General features: G+C 42.5%; 1 protein-coding gene across 2 annotated transcripts in view; it reads right to left on the bottom strand.

Moving 5' to 3' along the window:
* Positions 1 to 18,299, bottom strand: part of TASP1 (taspase 1) — a 628,686-nt gene that overhangs the window by 363,998 nt on the left and 246,389 nt on the right. For both annotated transcript variants that reach the window (XM_069234107.1, XM_069234108.1), the window contains one exon: positions 10,759 to 10,838. In XM_069234107.1, the coding sequence (XP_069090208.1) occupies positions 10,759 to 10,838 (80 nt within the window). The remainder of the gene's footprint in view (positions 1 to 10,758; positions 10,839 to 18,299) is intronic.

Genomic DNA, 18,299 nt, shown 5'->3' with positions numbered 1-18,299 from the left:
CAATTTTTTATAGGCCTGTAATCATCTCACCCATCCCCTCTATGAGCTCTCAACCTCTATCCATTGTTCAAGCGGGTGCTGTCAATAGAATTTTATCTCAAGGTATTCCAACTTCTAACAGGTTTGACGCCCTGAGCTTACTCAATGACAACCATTGAGTATCTTATAGTACCCCTTTTTCTGATAGCATTGCTGATGCTGTGTGCCATAGGAATCTACGGACCAAAGAATTAGGGCCTGATTTACATATTGGTGCACAGGTTACTCTCTCACAATGGTGACAGATATCCCATCTGCCAAAATCTAAATCCCATTATGTACTTTAGGATTTAGATTTCGGTGGATGGGATATCCGTCATGTTATGACAGAGTAACCTGTCCGCCAATATCTAAATCAGGCCTTTAGTCTTTTTAAGCTGGAACACAGCAGAGGTTGCTAAAAATGTTGATGATGTTGGCAGGCTCTCTTTGTTGAGACAACATAACATTATATGCTTGCAAGAAACTTGGAAGACATCAAATTATTTATTGTTGGAGGACTACAAGCATTTTTTGTTGTTGTTCCTGCAACAGGTTCCATTAGAGGGACTTACAGTTTTTATCTCTGTGATTTTTACACCGTTGCTCCAAGCAAGTAGCTACTGGCCCCATGAATTTACTTGCTGTTCGATTTAACAATATTTTAGTTGTTAACTTCTCTAATGCAAATTCGACTGCATTTTGAAATGCTAATGTCTTTCTTTTTGGCTCAATATCTCTGCTCTGAAAAAGGTTGCCTTTCAATTGTGTTAGCAGGTTTTTTCAATACCCACTTCAAGCAGGATAGATATTTGTGGTGCCCTCTATGTCTATCCTCTCCACCTTTTAGATATTCCCCTCAGGGTGAGCCTTTAAACACCATTCTAAGCGATTTCAACTTGGTTTTAACAGAGGATGCGAAAGTAAATACTCATTTAATTCCTAGCATGCCTACCTTTTCTGGGAGGGGTTGTCACTCTGTTATTGACTTTATTGCTGTCTCCTCTAGCTTCACATCACTATTTCTGAACTTTTGAGTGTTCTGGGACACCCAGAAGTGACCATAATCCTCTTCATGCAACTTTCTCCTGGGAAACTAATTCTGCACCCGGGTGGGTTTCTACAAAATATCAAGGCCGCAGAATCAGTTGGGGCAAGGATATCTTCTGGACGAGGAGACATTTTAAATTATTTTCTAGTATCTGTTTTAAAGTAAGGTTGGCCTTCTCCTCTAGTAAATCAATCCCTCCCCTCTGCTAGATGGTTTAATCACACTTGTACTACAATTCATAAAAAGCTTCTGGAGGCTCTGGAAGAGAACCCTAGAGAACAACAAACTAAAAATGTGTCAACAGGATCAAGACTTGGCTATCAACAGGAGGAAACATGTTTTAAGGCAGGAAGCCTGGGAGGACCCGATGGTCTCCTGTAAGTCTAAAGACCACTCCAAATTTTGAGCTACTATTAATTGTCCCTTTTAGCACCAACTTCAAGTAGCACTATTTTTCAACTCATTACCCCAGAACTATGGCTCCAGCCTTACCCAACCATCTACGACGTCCCCGCCCTAAATGGTTTCTTAGCTATGCTTTGGGATAAACTCCCACTCTCTGCCACAGGCCCTCCTTTGGCATTTAGCTAAGAAGAGGTTAGGGATGCCACTGCTGATCTTCCAAAGAAAAAAGCCCCAGGCCCTAATGGGGTACCACTCTATGTTTTTAACTCTAACTCTGACCTATGGACACCACTCCTAACCCTCTATGTCAACCCAGCCATCCAGAGAGGTTTTCCTCCTTTGTGATCCAATTCTGTCATCATCCCAGTCTTTAAAAATGGCAACAAGGATGAGACTGCTGTTATCAGCCCATTTCTTTAATAGACTCAACTGTCAAAGTAATGGGGAAAGTGCTGTTGAGCAGGTTAACTGTGTGGGCTAGTGAACATCAGCTCCTGTCCGACATTCAGCATAGTTTCCAGTCTGGGAAGGGCACGGTAGACCAAGGTCTCAACCTCTACCTCTTTATAGCCAAGTACACTAAGGCAAAGGTGGGCTTTCTTCATTTGGGGTTTCTGAATTTAAACTCAGCTTTTGACAGAATCAATAAGACCGCGCTTTGGGACATAAAGCTGGGCATGGGTTTTGACAAAACGATTGTTGCTAGCTTTCCTTAGAGATCCACATTTGTACTTACAGTTACTGTCTGTTATGGGCGTGTTAGGGAGTATATTTCCAAATTTGCTTTGAATCGAGGTGTCAGGCATGGTTGTATACTGGCCCCTTTTGTATTTATGATATATATAAATAACCTGAAGAGGGTCCCCTGTGCGGCAGAACTTGACCTACATAGGGTGAATGGATGGCCCATGCCTGCATTGCTGTATGCCTATGACGCTGTCCTGATATCTGTTCTTGGATTACAGCAACTCTTGAGCAGTTTTGTCAATTTCACTGACAGACTCCATCTTTCCACTAATTGCGCTAAGTCAAACATTATGGTATTGGGCCCCAAAAGCACAAAAGGCAGACCTATTGTGACATTATTTGGGTCAAGAAGGCATTTATTTCCTTTGAAACCAAAGCTAGAGAAACTAGGGCCCGGACTATGTCGTCAGTGAGACACTATGTATTGGTCCAGATCTCACCTTTGAGCTCTCCAATAATCAGTGTTTCCTGCTTACTTGCTATAGGTTCAATCCAATACACCACTTGTTATGTGTTCCAAAGGGCTGGGTGCACACTCAATTAGATACTCCCTGTCAATGTGATGGCCGCTCAGCTCAAAACATTATACACTTTGTCCTTATATGTCCTTTTTATCTGTCCATACACAAACATTTTTTTAAACCAATCTTGGCAGAGTTTAATTTTAGATGCGCTAGGTCATGCCTGCTGTATTTGCAGATGTTGACCGATTTTAGAATTATCTACATGTAGCAAGCTTTCTAAATTGCACAATCAAAGTTAGAAACACAATGACTGCAGACTGGTGCAATGCCCTTACGATTGTCTGAATTTCTGTATTGTTTTCATTTGTACTTGTTATGTTGTATTTATTTTTATAATGGCCATATTTTTAGCTCTGTGATTCTAATGATTTTAACATGTTTTTATTGCCTTTTATGTCTTCTTTGTATTAAACCAAATAAAGGTTTAAAGTCTGAAGTTACTAAGAGCAAATCTTCGTTTTAACACTCTAGCTCCCCTCACAAACCCCACCCCTCCATCCAGCATCATCACAGTGACCACTCTGGGAGTCACGGAAATAACATGGAGTGCCTAAGTAGGGTGCAGGCCTCAATGACAAGTACACAAGTTGCTCGAGCAGTCATGTGCTGATATGGCAAGCTACATCATCAAGTCTTGCTATTGGTTATACTGCTATGACGCGTATAGAATTCGTTCCCACTAAAATATACATGCATGTCGACCCTCTTGTTGCTTTGAGCTCTCATCAGGACAAATAATATCCATCTGACCTTATATTTGTGGATCTGTGCTGCACCATTTCAAACCTTGCACCTGACCCACACACTTTTCAATTCGTTTTCTGTTTTGTCGATGATGCTTCTCCTTACACTTAAATCTACATAGACGTTTCTAGAAACACAGTGGCATAAATGTAGGAGGCTGGCCTGGCTTGTAGTGGGTACCAGAGGTATTTACACCTTGTGCCATGTCCAGTTATCCCTTATTAGTGTAGAAGAGGTGTTTCTAGCAGCTTAGGCTGATAGAAGGTAGCTGTGGCAAAGCAGCTTAGGCTGAACTAGGAGACATGTAAAGCTCCTACTATACCACTGGTGTCATATGCACAATATCATAAGAAAACACAATACACAGATATACTAAAAATTAAAGGTACTTTATTTTTATGACAATATGCCAAAAGTATCTCAGTGAGTACCCTCAGTATGAGGATAAGAAATATACACAAGATATATGTACACAAACCAAAATTATGCAGATAATAGCAAAAGGAAGTAATGCAAGCAATGTAAAGTTACAGTAGATTGCAATAGGAGCACATAGGTATAGGGGCAACACAAACCATATACTCCAAAAGTGGAATGCGAACCACGAATGGACCACACACCTACGTGAGCTTGTAGAGGGTCGCTGGGACTGTAAGAAAACAGTGAGGGTTAGAAAAATAGCCCACCCCAAAACCCTGAAAGGTAGGTGTAAAGTGCACCTACTACCCCCAGAGAGCACAGAAGTCGTGATATGGGGATTCTGCAGGAAGAGCAAACACCAGCAATGCAACAACAGTGGATTTCCGGACCTGAGTACCTGTAAGACAAGGGGACCAAGTCCAAGAGTCGCGACAGTGTCGAGAGTGGGCAGGAGCCCAAGAAATGCCGGCTGAGGGTGCAAGCAAGCTGCCACCTGTTGGAAGAAGCTTGGTGTTCTGCAAGAACGAAGAGGACTAGGAACTTCCCCTTTGGAGGATGGATGTCCCACGTCGTGAAGAAGCTTGCAGAGGTGTTCCCACGCAGAAAGACCACAAACAAGCCTTGCTAGCTGCAAGGGTCACGGTTAGGGTTTTTGGATGCTGCTGTGGCCCAGGAGGGACCAGGATGTCGCCACTTGGATGAGGAGACAGAGGGGGCGCCTAGCAAGTTAGGGAGCCCTCACAGAAGCAGGCAGCACCCGCAGAAGTACCTGAACAGGCACTTAGAAGAAAAGTGAACCGGAGTCCACCCGAAGTCACAAAAGGGAGTCCCACGACGCCGGAGGACAACTCAGAAGGTTGTGCACTGCAGGTTAGAGTGTCGGGGACCCAGGCTTGGCTGTGCACAAAGGAAATCCTGGAAGAGTGCACAGGAGCCGGAGCAGCTGCAAATCACGCGGTACCCAGCAATGCAGTCTGGCGCGGGGAGGCAAGGACTTACCTCCACCAAACTTGGACTGAAGAGTCACTGGACTGTGGGAGTCACTTGGACAGAGTTGTTGAGTTCCAGGGACCAGGCTCATCGCGCTGAGAGGGGCCCCAGAGGACCGGTGATGCAGTCTTTTGTTGCCTGCGGTAGCAGGGGGAAGATTCCGTCGACCCACAGGAGATTTCTTCAGAGCTCCTGGTGCAGAGAGGAGGCAGGCTATCCCCAGAGCATGCACCACCTGGAAACAGTCGAGAAAGCCGGCAGGATGAAGCGATACAAGGTTGCTAGTAGTCGTCTTGCTACTTTGGTGCGGTTTTGCAGGCGTCCTGAGCAGCCAGTGGTCGATCCTTTGGCAGAAGGTGAAGAGGGAGATACAGAGGAACTCTGGTGAGCTCTTGCATTCGTTATCTGGGGAGATCCCCAAAGCAGAGACCCTAAATAGCCAGAAAAGGAGGTTTGGCTAGCTAGGAAGGAAGATTGGCTACCAAGAGAGGTAAGAGCCTATCAGAAGGAGCCTCTGACGTCACCTGCTGGCACTGGCCACTCAGAGCAGTCCAGTGTGCCACAAACACCTCTGTTTCCAAGATGGCAGAGGTCTGGGACACACTGGAGGAGCTCTGGGCACCTCCCCTGGGAGGTGCAGGTCAGGGGAGTGGTCACTCCCCTTTCCTTTGTCCAGTTTCGCGCCAGAGCAGGGCTGGGGGATCCCTTAACCGGTGTAGACTGGCTTATGCAGAGATGGGCACCATCTGTGCCCATCAAATCATTTCCAGAGGCTGGGGGAGGCTACTCCTCCCCAGCCTTCACACCTATTTCCAAAGGGAGAGGGTGTTACACCCTCTCTCAGAGGAAGTCCTTTATTCTGCCTTCCTGGGCCGGGGCTGCCTGGACCCCAGGAGGGCAGAAACCTGTCTGAGGGGTTGGCAGCAGCAGCTGCAGTGGAGACCCCAGAAAGGCAGTTTGGCAGTACCCGGGTTCTGTGCTAGAGACCCTGGGGATCATGGAATTGTCACCCCAATGCCAGAATGGCATTGGGGTGACAATTCCATGATCTTAGACATGTTACATGGCCATGTTCGGAGTTACCATTGTGACGCTGTACATACGTAGTGACTTATGTACAGTGCACGTGTAATTGTGTCCCCGCACTCACAAAGTCCGGGGAATTTGCCCTGAATGACGTGGGGGCACCTTGGCTAGTGCCAGGGTGCCCACACACTAAGTAACTTTGCACCCAACCTTCACCAGGTGAAGGTTAGACATATAGGTGACTTATAAGTTACTTAAGTGCAGTGGTAAATGGTTGGGAAATAACGTGGACGTTATTTCACTCAGGCTGCACTGGCAGGCCTGTGTAAGAATTGTCAGAGCTCCCTATGGGTGGCAAAAGAAATGCTGCAGCCCATAGGGATCTCCTGGAACCCCAATACCCTGGGTACCTCAGTACCATATACTAGGGAATTATATGGGTGTACCAGTATGCCAATGTGAATTGGTAAATTTAGTCACTAGCCTGTTAGTGACAAATTTGGAAAGCAGAGAGAGCATAACCACTGAGGTTCTGGTTAGCAGAGCCTCAGTGAGACAGTTAGGCATCACACAGGGAACACATACAGGGCACATACTTATGAGCACTGGGGCCCTGCCTGGCAGTGTCCCAGTGACACAGACTAAAACAACATATATACAGTGAAATATGGGGGTAACATGCCAGGCAAGATGGTACTTTCCTACAATAAGTAATCAACAACTGTCATGCGTGGGTAGTGTCTGTCTATAGAGTTATCTACATGTGAATATATAAAGAAAGCTGAATTGACTGACTGGAATGTCTTCAATATTAGGCAATTAAGAGTAAAATACCTTAACCAAGATTTGAAAGAGACACTTTTAAGTAGGAATCCCAAACCAAATGCTGTCGTCCTTATGCTTTCTGTTAAACTATTAAAAACATTTACATGTGCCGAAGATTCCGTCTGTAATTAAAAGGACATGCTCAACATGTCCAAAGCCTGGCCCCTGGAGGAACAACAGGTCCTTAAGAAACATTTGGAGCTATTACTAAGTCTCGGCTGAATATTGTGAAAAAATGTAAAAATAGCAAACAATCACAAGTGTTGAAGAAATTGTCTTCAGCAAACTTCAACTGTGAAAACTATCCAATAAATGATCAGGAACTTTTTAAGCTGTCCAAAAAAATTAAAAATAGATAACTCCTGCTTTGAAAAATGCGTTCAACACATTGAATGAAGTTTTATCCAAACATTTTTGCATTTACTGTTATGAAAAGAATGTCCTAACCAGCGTTCTTATGCTGTTCATACGTTATAACCTTTTTCGTTCTTAGGCTAGCTATAAGTTATAACGTTTCAAAAATGCAATTTAATAACTGTTAAATTTATGAAATATGTCCATAGTTACGCACTACTAATCCAGAATGTGCACAGAGAGGGAATATATATTCTTTCTCCCAAAAAATAACATGTTCAAATGTTTGTTAGTAACGTTTTAATCATTTATGAAATGTCATATTCGTGATATATTTTAATGGCAGAAATATATTCCAGTATCACTAAAATCGAGAGAAACGCAAAAATTCGTTCGAGGTCAATATTTTTCAGACAAATTCCTTCATCAGGAGCAATAGATAAACAACAATTAATCCTCGACACCAAATATGTTAATGTGACTCTTTCAGGAAAAAGCACTCATAACAATTTTAACATACACTAAGTAAGTCTTCCTACCCGAATTTTGCTGAAGAATTAATCTGCCTCATTCAACTTCTGGCATTCAGACGGCCACTACAACTGCCATTAGAAAATAACTCCGCCCTCGCTGCTAAACCCGTCTAAGTGAAGAATGCCAACGACTATCACTTACAGTCTTCATTTACTAGGATTATTCATACACCATGTTATTTGCAAAACAAACTAGGCTAGTGTTAAAAACAATCGGGAAAAAAATATCAATGAAAAATTATCAACTCAAGTCATTAAGCTATTTTGCAGGCTCAGCGTCCATTTTTTCTACCAAGCACATCTCGGGTCACAATATGAAGCATTTGGTATCACTGTTGAGAAAGCATTCATTTATGACCCTCAAACACTTGAAATCTCATTTTAGCAAGGATATGATTATATTCATTGATGTGCAATGGGTGATGTCGAATTTGATGTACAAAGATCGCTCTTTTGTGTCCCTATTATACCCTTGGAATTTCTCTTGGGTTTAACCGGCATACGTATTTTGTCATAATGTCATGCTTTATTAACATTTCACAACATTTCACATCACATGCTGCACACCAGTTGACAGGTAGTGCTTTTTTCAGGCTGAGAATTATATAACATATCAGATTTTTTTGGGAACAGTTTATTTTAGTTAATATATCAGTTTATTTAAGTGAATATGAATCCAAACCATTCACACATATACATGATACTTCAGTAATATGTTTCGTAACAGAAGAATATAGTTTATACAGAATGTACATAATAATAAACCAGTGATTGGTGAGATAGATATTAATATTAGGTACACATTAATCACAATCTCAATAACGATAACCAAAACTGGACATTCTGGACATGACATTGCCAAAAAACTCATAAGAACATATCTAGGGGTGACCAGGAGGATCACCTCAAAACACGGAAACCATAGTCACCTGTATTATCATAAACCCAGGCTCCACCTTCATTCCTCTCTAATGTAAATCCCTTATAGTGGATCGGGATCTGATCTCACCGCCAGGGTCTGACTTGGTATGCAATCCTCCATCCCAAATGGCTCAAACATCTGTGCACCTCACTCCACAAAGAAGCCATAGGTCGCCTATGCAGTCCATATGCTTCCTCTTGGTGCAGTGCTCTCTCTTCAGCCGTTGCCCAATTATGTCTTTCCATGCAGTCCCTGTCAAGGGTATGTTCTTGTGTAGTCTTGTTCTATACTAACTGTTGGGGTTTTTGTAAATATTTTGTGATTTTACCAAATTCCAATGTTTGACAAAGACTCAAAGTATGGCATGCGCTAATGTGGTTTGCCTAAGCGCATGACTAAAACAATAGATACTTTAAGCACCGTAAGACTGTTCTACTCCTAGCACTATATACATGCTAAGATCCTTACTGTTAAACATTATGGAAATGTTGTGCTCTGTGTTGTCAACCGACGCCAATGCCCTATCTGCAACCTAGTCCTGTAGGAGTGCATCACATGGGACAATCTGTGTATGCTCATGGCAGTGCTACGGCCAAGTATAAAGCAGCATTGGTCCTCATGTATTAAGGATCCCACTAGCAATTGCAAGCCTGTCACAAACATTTCACATAAAACTTTGGTGTCCAATTTAATCATAATCAATGGTCTATAGGAAGACGGGTCTGTGGAATCTCCACCTGCCTTTAGCATCATGCCTGTAAGACCTACTTGCATTGTAGGTGGAAGAACACCCATATGCCATGCCTTCTTAAATACCTCCAAAAGCTTTTCAGAGAGAAGTGCTATGTAGGACTGGTAAAACCGCCAGAAACCCGTTGCTGTCTGGTGCTTTGATTACAGAAAGCATTCCCATGGTATCTCTCAACTCCTCCAATGTGATGTCCGCTTCTAGTTCCTTGGGGAACACTTAGGACTCATGGAACCTTTTATGCAGCTGGTGACTGACAGAAATAATGGACCCTGTAGGGTGCTGGTTCAATGTCCATTTTTTTTTTATTTTGCCAGGGTCCTACCCGGCACTCGTCGAATTACAGCACTGACTAGGAATACCTGAATACAACCACTGTAGTCTCAACATAAGGTCTTAACTGGTGCCTAGGTTACCAAGATTTGTGGCACTTTTAGTTTGGTGACAACAACAAGCCCCTGGACTAAGGCAATAAATAGGAAACCTATGATCTACCCTATTTTCTAAAGTATATATCACTGAGTGGCAAAATATCTTGCTCTTCATTAGCTAGACAGGAGACTCTTTGAAAATAAGGTCCCTAGATTTCTGCATGTCCGCATGGGATTTGTATTAAGATTACATTTCTTGTATACAAAAATGTCACTAGCACAGATGGTCCAGGATCAGTATTTACCATATCAAAAATATAATTACACTGCATTTAAATTCAGCTACTCACCTTGACGTTATAAATGTCTCATTTTAGTATTTCTCTGCAGACTGCATAGTCCCTAAAACATCCCAAATGTAGGAGAGTTTTACAATTTCTGATTGATATTAACATGCAGTTCTTTTTTTTATTAAATTATTTTCTCTTTGTGGCCTTTCTTATAGAAAAAAAGCTTCAATGGGACTAGTGCCACCAGCTACGTATTCCTATATGTCATTGTAGTGTAGCTACACTAGGTACGTATAGCTTTATGTAGAGTCTGGGATCGCCAGATGCTTACGCAGTAGAAAGGTAGGGCAGCATTTTAGCACAACAAGAAAGATGTATTAACTATTTTGGAAATGACAGCTGCCCCATTATTCTACCATAATTAAGCAAACGTGAAGGTGTACATGTGTGCCTGTCTGCTATGCAATTTTCTTTTCAGTACCTGAAAGCAAGAACAGTGTTAAAGTAATACAGATATGCACCAATAGTTAATCAGAACACAACTTGGTCACATGTAAATAGACATCTGTAGCCACTCCTCATCTAAATTAGTTTTTAAATATGTTTATTACAATAGTATTAATGCCACAGCTCTCACGTTTTAGACACTATTAACAGAAAACAATTACTGTCAACTACTGTAACATTAAAAATCAGATATCTCTAGAAATGTTTGATGCATGGAGAAGGTTCTGTAAAAAAGACAAAATATAAAAAAAATGATTAGAGTTTGCTTTAACAAATTACTCACTGGTAGCCATGATGTCTGGAGAACATGGTGGTACTCCATGGTCCACTGCCCATCTGTATGCTCCGTCTCCAACTAAAAAGCTTGAAAGAAATATCGTAATTAGACAATACCTTTTCTTCTCTTTTCATAATTTTCACTTGCTAATCAAAGCTCATCCACATAACAGTTTCATCAAGGCCCCCCGAAATTGCCAAAAACGCGTGGAATAAAGGCAAATAGGATAACCTACAAACTCTCCCTTCTTAAATTTGAAGAGTACTGGTTCTAGGCTGACATGAAAGCAACCCTGAATAATCTCATCTAAAATGTCTTTTTTCAACAGTGGCATTGGACACAATCAGCAATTCATTTATTAGTGAGGTTTTCACTTAATTTTGAGATTAAGAAATTGCCAACAACATTGGGTTTCCGCAGTTTAGCATTACTCTATGTTTTATTAATCAAGCTTCACTCACTTGAAAAAGAAATATTTCAATTAGTTACAGATGTAACAGCAAACTGTCTCGCTGCACCTTTCTAATCTGGATCCTACAGAAATATATTTAATGACTAATCAATTACATGGTCGTCAGGAGGCATTGCTTAGTGTCCACAGAAACTGAAACCGAAAATCAACATTCCATATTGCTATCCCACTCCAAGTTGGAAAGATAATTTCTTCAAATATCTTGATTTTGTTTTAAACTGTGTTACTCCTGCACTCTGCATTATCATGAGTCATTTTAACCTGGAAGAAACATCATTTGTCCACCCCATTCAACATCATCCTTGTGTTTCTGAACAACGTTTACAACAATCTGACTTCAGAAACACTCACTATTCTTAGTATATCTTGAGTCTCTGTGCTCCAACTGCAGACGTAGACCTCTCCTGCTATTCACGTCCTAAAACACATATGAACTCCAATCTAGATGGTTGCGGCATATTAATTATTACCCTTGACATGGGTCAGGTCAAGCTATTACTAGGACTCCTTTGTCACGCTCAATCTTCAGCTATAGGAACTATGTGGCACTCTAAAAGTGCATTAGATTTGCATACTGAACACTCTCCTCTTTCTTCCACAAGCAGCCCATATACCAGCCCTATCATGTCTGTCGAGAAAATACTTTGCCTCATCTTTCTGTATTATAATTTACACCACTTGTAACCCTCTCTGCAGCTGGTGATTGACAGAAATACAGGACCCTAAAGGGCTCGTTCAGCGTGCAACTTTGTACATGGCTTGGACATGCACGACGTCCTGCTCTCACTCTTATCTTCCCCATTGAACTCATGCCAATACCCAGATGACAAAACCATCCAATCCACAATGTGACCCTTTACCCACTCAATATACCAAACATCTTACCAATCCCCCATTTTTTCTCTGAAAATGTCAATGGTTGGTGTTCAATGGATTTCCTCAACATCTCCTCTCTTAAAACCTACGAAGCCCACTACATTCTGGCCTTTAAAAGCTTCACTCTATCGATACAGCTTTGTTACAGGATGGGGGTTAAATATTTAAGCTAATCCTCAGCTCAAGCAAATGATAAGGTGGTAGCTATCAAAAAAGAGGTATCAGAGTTAACACAGTCCTTGCATAGGGAACATTGAGCTACTAAGCAATACAATCTGGACAGCAATTGGTGGTACTTCTAAGCAAAGAAGCAGATGGTTGCCCAGCTTCTGTTCTGCAACTCAGAACAACAAGTGTAAACAACACTCAAAAAGGAGGCTTAACTAGTTGCTACTTCTCAATTTGGACATAAACATGAAAAATTGTAAGAAACACGTGGAATACACAAGACTGCAAAGAGCAAGCACATAATCTATGGACAGCTCATGGGAGACAGAGATAGCGAGACAGAGAAAAACAGCGAGAGACCTTTACTTCCTACAAAATGTACACCACAATTATGAAAGTAGCAGAATCCAACTACCAAGCAAAACTGACACTAAAAGGGAGAACGGGCGGGTAACTTTAACAACTGCAAGACTGTGCCATCCTTCAGTTGATTCTCCTAGGTACTCCTAAAGAAAAATAATTACGATCAGTGAAAAATCCATGTATTGCATCTGAAACTACTAACCAGCACACCATCCAAAGTGTGAGCCATAAAATCAACATACTACTTAGCATCCATTCTCACCTGATAATATCAAATCTATCTCAATCTTTAGTAAGATGAAGGATTAGTAAAATGGCCCCACAACCATCACACCTGTGCACCAAATCCACTTTGGAACGTATTACATGCTATAACACCGAAAATATATATCCTGCCAGCCATAAAAGGGGGGCAAGAATAAAAATGTGCAGATCAATAAAGAGATCTCCCGACAAAGAACACAGTATTGAAGTGTAAGCCTATTTTTCAATCCTTCATCAGATATGGTGAACTGCTTTTCACAAGTGGCTTACCAAAGCTGCTCTCGGTGTAGTTCTTTTTAAGTAATTTTCTTTTGTTTGTCTACTCGCCTTCACAGTTTACCTAGAACATCGATAAAACTACACTGTAAAGTACTATCAAGATTGTGCATAAGCGACTAGTGTCAGAAGGGTGAACCTTATTTTCAATTACATTATATTAATAAGCCTTTGCATTCATGTACATTTTAGTAATACCACGCCAACGTACAAGAACAAGTCCCCCTCACAATACAGCTTGAAGCATCCTATCCAGCTCCATCATGTGAAACCGCACTGCTGAATGTTATGCCAAATATCTTATTTTTGAGAGATTCTCTAGAAGACTATTCACAATCACAGCACTTTGAAAGCTCTTTAAGCCATTCCTCATGGAATGGAGTATGTTTACTCATTCTCTAGAAGACTATTCACAATCACAGCTCTTTGAAAGCTCTTTAAGCCATTCCTCATGGAATGGAGTACGTTTACTCATTCCCTAGCCCAGGAAGTTTGTAGAGGAGAGCATCCCCATGCCAGATGGTGATATAGAAGCCTTCATTAGAGCATGTTGAACATGAACATAAGAGACATCAATTCAATGATGTATGACTGGTGTATAACAGTTTGTGTAGAAAGGTGTAATTAATGAGCCTAACCACATAGTTGATTTCTGCCCATTTCCTCAGTAAGAGCATACAATTCACACTGCTCATCATCACTAACATAATGTCCTAAGTCAAGAACCTGAGTGCACTTGGAGATGTCGGATCCATCAACTATCCGACTCTCTTGACGCCTTGCATGAAGGCTTTGATAACTGGAATCCTGAATAAAGAGATATGTTGTCTATTCTGGAGGTAAGCAGCTAAAGCCACCAAAGGAAGCCTAATAGATGAGTATGCTAAATTTGCCTTTTGTAAATGTAACAGATAACAAACAATGTCTTGATCTGAGGCTTTGAGTGGGTCAATGTGTTTAGGCTCACAGTAGCAGACAAAACGTTTCCATTTTGCAGCATAACACTGTCTAGTTGTAGGTTTACGTGTCTCTCTAAGAATTTCCATACATGTTGAGAGGCGATTCAAATACCCAAACTCTATGACTTCAGGAGCCATATCACAAGATTGAATGTTTTGGGGTCTGGATGTCTGATTTGACCTTGATTTTGAGTGAGAAGATATAGTCTGTTGGGGAGTTTCTCATGATGAACTATAGACAGATCCAACAGTGTTGTGAACCAAAGTTGATGTGCCCATGTGGGAGCTATAAGGATCATGGTGAGTGATGTTTGTCTCATTTTGCAAACTAGAGACAGAATGTGTGGGAGAGTGTAAGAATGGAATACAAGGTGAGACTTCAAATCTTCTTTATTTGGAAAGGGCTTACACAAGCGGCACTGACCGCAAGCTACCAACTCCGATCACCAACTGACAATCCCAACATTCCATCTCCCGCTCCAAGTCCTGTTCATATTCTACATTCTACACGCCACGTGCCACAGAGAGGTGGAAAAGCGTAAGCAAATATCCCTGACCAATTCATCCATAGAGCATTGCCACTGAACTGAGAGTGGGTTTCTGGAAGCAAAGTTTTGGCATTTTGAATTTTCTGTGGTGGCAAAGAGGTCTATTTGTGGTGTCCCTCACCTTTTAAAGTACTGGTGAAGTACTTGTGGGTGAAGTTCCCATTCGTGGACTTGTTGCTACATCCTGCTGACTCCAAGTAGTTGATGTGAGACGTTTGTTGAATGGGATCCTATATACCTTGTATTGTGAGGTTGTTGAGGTGAGCTCCCCAACCGGTCTGTGATGCATCCATCGTCAGAGTGACTTGAGGCACAGGGTCCTGGAAGGTCCGTCCCTTGGAAAGGTTAGTGGAATTCCCCCATTGCAGAAAGCGGTGAGACTGGCGGTCCAACAACACTAAATCTTGGGGATGACGCTGTGACTGAGAGCACTGACGAGACAGACACTACTGTAAGGGACCCATTTGTAGATGCCCAACTCCATCATCCCTAGTAACTGCTGTTTTCTTGCAGTTGAGAAAGAAAAGTTTAAAAAGCTTGAATTCAAGCTGGGGTTGGATATGCCAATGCTAACTGAACATTGAGAACTGCCCGCAGATAGAGCTGTAACAGTAAAGTTTGGAGGTGGGATTTGAAAAATTTGAGTGTGAATCCCAAGGTGTGGAGATGGGCTACTGTGCGCTGAGTGTGACGCTGACATTGTTGGATGGTACTGGCTTTGATGAGCCAGTCGTCCAAGTAGGAGAAGACGTGTGTGTTCTCTTCAGAGGAATGCCTCAACTACTGCAACACATTTTGTGAAGACCCTGGGTGTGGTCGTCACCCCGAATGGTAAATCCTTGAATTGATAATGTTTTCTCGCAATGACAAACCTGAGGTATTTGCGGTGTGCTTGATGAATGTGAATGTTAAAGTAGGCAACCTTCAGATCTAAACCTGTAGAGTAACCACATGGAAATGCTCTTAGAGAATGTATAGATTGAGTGGTCTGAGATCTAGAATCGGTCTTAGTGACCCATCTTTCTTTGGTATAAGGAAATATAGGGAGTATACTCCTAACCCTCGCTGTGAGAGGGGAACCGGCTCAGTAGCCCCTTTGAGAAGAAGAGATTGTACCTCTTCTTTTAAGTGTAAGATGGTCCTGTGAAAGTTTGTGATTGTCAGGGGAATATGTGGTGGAATGGAGATGTAACCATGTTGGATAATTGATAGAACACTCTGATCTGTGGTGATATTGGACCGTTGTGGATAGAAATGCTGTAGTCTTCTCTCTACTGGAGAGGTGTGAACCATTGGAAGGTGTAAGTAGTCACTGGCATCTATTAGAGGTAGATCATCTAGAGGTGGACGCCTTTCCTCTACCTTTATTAGTTGCATCTCTGTAGGAATCTCTGAAGGAACCTCTATTACAGAAATGTGTGCCTTGCTTGGTTTGAGAGGTGAAAGGTTCAGCAGATGATGGTTTGAGCCTCCACTGAATTGTGGGCGTCGAGAAATTACCCCTTTGTGGTGAGGTGAGTAGGGCACCCACAGCCTTTGCTGTTTCAGAATCCTTTGTGAGCTTTTCTATGGTGGTGCCAACCTCCTGACCAAACAAGTGTTCCCTGTCAAAAGGCATGTTAAGAACTGTCTGCTGAATTTCTGGCTTGAAGTCGGAACATCTGAGCCAAGAATGCCTTCTGATAATAGTACTGGTATTAATAACACATGCTGCCGTATCAGCTGCATCAGTGGCACACCTAATGGAGTTGTTTGAAATAGTTTGACCCTCAGAAACAATTTCCTGTCCTCTTTTACGATGTTCCTCTGGGAGGTACTGGAGAAGATCCTCCATTTCGTCCCAGTTGGCCCTGACGTAACATGCAAGAGTGCCACGAATTGGCGATAAGCCAACAATTGGCAGCTTGTGCAGCAACTCTTTTCCCTGCTGCATCTAGTTTTTTTGCTCTCCTTATAACGGGGAGGTGCATCTCCTGTTGATTGGCTGTTACCATGTTTCCGTGCTGTATTGAAAACTATGGAGTGAGGAGATATTTGAGAACAAATAAATAAAGGGTCTGTAGGTTTTTAACGATGATTGGGGTAACAACTCTTGACCATACAGGTTCTTTAAAAATGTCTGTGGCATGTCTAAGCATACCTGGTAACATAGGCAAAAACTAACTTCTTTTATGGGTGATAGTCAGTGTATCAAAGAGAAAATCCTCTACAATAGGGTCAATGTGCATTTGTACGTTGTGCTATGCAGCGGCCCATGCTATGACCTGCTGACATGAAGTTACGGCTCAAGGAGGTGAAGAGTGTGCAGGGTATAAATCAGGGTCATTTGGCAATATGGGATCTGGTTGGTATGAATCCCATGGCCCAATATCTTGTGGAATGCCCCCAAGTCATCTCCTAGAACTGGTGGTGAATCTTGTGGAGAACATTGCGGCTCACCAGTAGGTGGAGGAGACTGGGGAGGTGGTGGAGGAGTAGGAGGAAGCACAGGATAGTGTGGCAGAGAAGGCTGGGGCCGAACTGGAGCCTTGTCCTTGTAGTCCTTTATAGGTGGAGGAGTAGTGTACAAGGTCTCTTGAAAAGTAAGTTTCCTCTTGGTTGGGACTCTTGATTCTTCCTGTTCCCTTTTGAATATGGAGCTGGTGCTGATGAGCGTCCATTATTTTGAGGATTAGCTCCACTGGTTAAGCTGCTTCGGAGAGTGACTGGAGTCTCTGGAAGACAGAATCTTTGGTTCTGAAGTTTTCGGAGTAGAAACCTTGTATCGAGCTGAAGCTGTCGGTTCCGAAGCTCATGTGGAAGGCTTCTTGCTTGGAGCCAAAATGCTCGGACTGAAGGGTTGACTTGATCCCAAGGCTGTGTGAGATGCTGCTGAGCCGGAGGTCGATGCTGCAGACGGCTTAGTCTTCGGTGCCAAGCATGGTTCGAGCATCTGAAGGTAACTTTCAGATCCGACCATGGCCCGAAGGCAAAGGTGGACCGGTGACCTGTTTGTGGGACTTCTTTAGTGTCTTTGTACAGGAGGTCGGGGCTGATGTACTCACTGGTTGCGCTGAGGTGAGAGTGACTTTCGATGTCAGATTGAGGGTCAGACTTTGAATCTTATATGTAGAAGGATTCCTCGTGTTCGATCCCCTCCTGTGCATGCTCTTCCCCAAAAATATCAGGAGTGTCATGCAGTGTCCTCAACACCATCTCCAATTGACGCACTCTTCGGCCCTGGAGGGTCTTTTTGGATCAAAAAGACCTACAGGCATCTCAGGTTTCTTCTTTATGGTCCGGGGACAAGCACAAGTTACACACCAGGTGTTGGTCGGTGTGTAGGAATTTCCGAATGGCATCGATGGCAAAACCGAAATGGAATCTGTTCCATCAGCCCTGCTTTTCCCAACACCACGTGGAGGAGTAGGCCCAAGATGGGCGCTGACCCCAGAGGGCGGTAAGCCAACTCCTGGCGTAGAAATGTAGATCAACCATAATAGACTGAGAAAATACAATACCTTTGTTGAAAGAAAGACGTAAAAGAAGAGTTCAGAATAGACCAAGCCGAGGAATACCTGAGCGAGAGGAACATACGTCAGAACCAGAGGGCAGAGGGAAAACAGTCTATCAAAGGACATG

Source organism: Pleurodeles waltl, chromosome 5 (assembly GCF_031143425.1).
Source record: "Pleurodeles waltl isolate 20211129_DDA chromosome 5, aPleWal1.hap1.20221129, whole genome shotgun sequence".
In the NCBI taxonomy this organism is placed as follows: Eukaryota; Metazoa; Chordata; class Amphibia; order Caudata; family Salamandridae; genus Pleurodeles; species Pleurodeles waltl.
This window is presented reverse-complemented; position numbering and strand designations above follow the sequence as displayed.